This window comes from Cnephaeus nilssonii, assembly GCF_951640355.1.
Source record: "Cnephaeus nilssonii genome assembly, chromosome: 1".
Lineage (NCBI taxonomy): Eukaryota > Metazoa > Chordata > Mammalia > Chiroptera > Vespertilionidae > Cnephaeus > Cnephaeus nilssonii.
The window spans coordinates 7,874,471-7,877,673 of record NC_137072.1 but is presented as its reverse complement, the minus strand read 5'-3'; the positions used below and the strand labels follow the sequence as shown (position 1 = coordinate 7,877,673).

General features: G+C 39.5%; 1 protein-coding gene across 1 annotated transcript; it reads left to right on the top strand.

Annotated features, from left to right (window-relative positions):
• Positions 1-779: 779 nt before the first annotated feature.
• Positions 780-1,755, top strand: LOC307098793 (protein SET-like; the record flags this gene model as incomplete). The annotated part of the gene is given in 2 exon segments (XM_079769849.1): positions 780-861; positions 864-1,755. Coding segments are annotated over 2 exon segments (858 nt in total). The 3' UTR covers positions 1,640-1,755.
• Between the last annotated feature and the right edge of the window lie 1,448 nt (positions 1,756-3,203).

Below are 3,203 nucleotides of genomic sequence, written 5' to 3'. Positions count from 1 at the left end.
ATTATGTCTACTAAAGCAGGAGGTCAGAGATGTGGGGGAGTTAATGTCCACAAAAACAACCTTCACACATTTGTTGGTAGAGAAATACTTCAGTTTCCTCACCCCTTGATGGGACAATGTCCTCAGCAAATAGTCAGCAAGCCTGAGCCCCAGGTGACATTGCAGAAGTTAGGATCTCCATTTTTTTAAAGACTGAATAATACTTTATGATATTCTAATATATATGTACCATCCATTCATCTGTTGACTGACACTTAGGTTGTTTCCATATCTTGGCTATTGTGAATAAAGCTGTAATTATCATAAAATTTCAATAAATATCAGTATTTATTGTACTTATTTTACATATTCTATTTATTTTTAAATCTTCATGGAATTGTACATACAGAAGAGTGAGCATATTGTAAGTATATAGCAAAATGAATTTTCTCAAGCTGAACACACTGTGTAACCAACACCAAGGCAAAACAAATAGAACATGACCAGCACTCCTAAATCCTCCTACCACAGTCCTTTTCCGCTACTACTCACACTAACACATTTAGCACCTAGTCTAGCTTGCATGAGTCTTTTAAACAAATGACACACATCCCTAATTATTTCATTCCTACATATATCCTCTTTTATTGAATATTATTAAGTCTAATCTAAAGACAAAACCATTTCCTAATCTCACCATACTTTACATACAAATACATATAAAACTTTTCCAGAGTGCTCAGCACGCCTTCGAGCCAGGTGACTTCCCAGCGATCAGATCCTTGGACTTGCCTCACAGCATGATCCCCAAACGCCAGCCCTTGCTCCCACCTCAAAGGAAGAAACTGAAACTGGCTCCAGCCCCCAAGCCGGAGAAGAAGCCGACGTGCCGAAGGGAGAAAAAGAACAGCAAGAAGCGATTGAACATACTGATGAAGTACACAATGAAATAGACAGACTTAATGAACAAGCCAGTGAGGAGATTTTGAAAGTAGAACAGAAATATAACAAACTCCGCCAACCATTTTTTCAGAAGAGGTCAGAATTGACCGCCAAAATCCCAAATTTTTGGGTAACAGCATTTGTCAACCATCCACAAGTGTCTGCACTGCTTGGGCAAGAGGATGAAGAGGTGCTGCGTTATTTGACAAGAGTTGAAGTGACAGAGTTTGAACATATTAAATCAGGTTACAGAATAGATTTTTATTTTGATGAAAATCCTTACTTCGAAAATAAAGTTCTCTCCAAAGAGTTTCATCTGAATGAGAGTGGTGATCCATCTTCAAAGTCCACTGAAATCAAATGGAAATCTGGAAAGGATTTGATGAAACATTCAAGTCAAACACAGAATAAAGCCAGCAGGAAGAGACAGCATGAGGAACCAGGGAGCTTCTTTACCTGGTTTACTGACCATTCTGATGCAGGTGCAGATGAGTTAGGAGAAGTCATCGAAGATGACATTTGGCCAAATCCTTTACAGTACTACTTGGTTCCTGCCATGGATGATGAAGAAGGGGAAGGAGAAGATGATGATGATGATGATGAAGAAGAGGAAGGGTTGGAAGATATTGATGAAGAAGGGGTTGAGGATGAAGGTGAAGAAGATGAAGATGACGATGAGGGGGAAGAAGGAGAGGAAGATGAAGGAGAAGATGACTAATGAACACTGATGGATTCCAACCTTTTTTAATTTTCTCCAGTCCCTGGGAGCAAGTTGCAGTCTTTTTTTTTTTCCTTTTTCTTTTTTTTCCCCCTCTTGTGCTCAGTCGCCCTGTTTTTGAGGTCTCTTTTTCTCTCCTTTACACCATGGTTCTCACCTTATTGGGGGGGAGGGGGGCGGGGGGAGGGATGTACCTTGAGCAGAATACAGTGGGAAAAGAATCTTTGCCCCTTTCTGTTCCAAATTCATTTTTATCCCTTCCTGTCTCAAGAAAAACTTAATGGAATCAACACCACCGTGCTCTGTGGGAAAAAAGAAAAACCTTCTGCTCCCTTAGCTCTGCTGGGAGCTGGAGGGTGCTAGGCCCCTGTGTGGTAGTGCATAGAATTCTAGCTTTTTTCCTCCTTTCTCTGTATATTGGGCTCAGAGATCACACTGTGTCTCTATGTGAATATGGACAGTTAGCATTTACCAACATGTATCTGTCTACTTTCTCTTGTTTTAAAAAAAGAAAAAAAAACTTAAAAAAGGAGGGGTTATAGAAGGTGAGCAAAGGTGGGTTTGAGATGTTTGGGTGGGTTAAGTGGGCATTTTGACAACATGGCTTCTCCTTTGGCATGTTTAATTGGGATGTTTAACGGACATCCTTACAGTCTAAGATGACACTTTTAAAATAAAATTCTCTCCTAATGATGACTTGAGCCCTGCCACTCGATGGGAGAATCAGCAGAACCTGTAGGATCTTATTCGGAATTGACATTTCTCTATTGTAATTTTGTTCCTGTTTATTTTTAAATTTTCCTTTTGTTTCATTGGAAAGAAAAGATGATGCTCAGTTTTAAACATTAAAAGTGTACAAGTTGCTTTGTTACAATAAAACTAAATGTATACACAAAGGATTTGATGCTTTTCTCTCAGAACAGATTTCAAGTTTGACTTGTATAACATATTGTCAAACTTTGTCAACTAAACTCCGTATTTTTTGATACGCACTTTGCAGGATGATCTCAGGGCTATGTGGACTGAGTAAAGGGGTTTGAATCAGTATATTGTCTCCATAGCTGGGAAACATCATGAGCACAGTTTGCTGTCAGTGTCTGAAAATTTTCAAATCATTTGGAATACCAGATTTCTCAAACTTAGTTCTGAGTATGCTGTGCCTTTAATTTTATATATCAAATTGGCATTTTAAGAATGGGTCTATATTTACCTGGATATAATAACAGTGCCTGCCACCACCACCAGACAGACCTGGTGCTCTAGTGCCAGGTTATACACGGGGCTATTGCTGGCATGTCTTCATTGGCACCGTAAAGGTGGCCCAGAAGACGGGCTTGCAGAGTAAGAAGTCCGTATTGGTGGTTCAGAAACTCAGGTTAGGAGTACTTTTGTCTCTTAAGTACCAGCTATTTAGTAGCTTACGTTCTCAAATGAGACCAGTCTGTGTGAATCTGGGTGAGATGATGGACTCTGCTCTGCTAGATGCCATTGTGCATAGAACAACATTTTGAGAAGCTACCTAATAATGCCTAAGCTTTTTAATGCTGTAAAATATAGTAGTTGA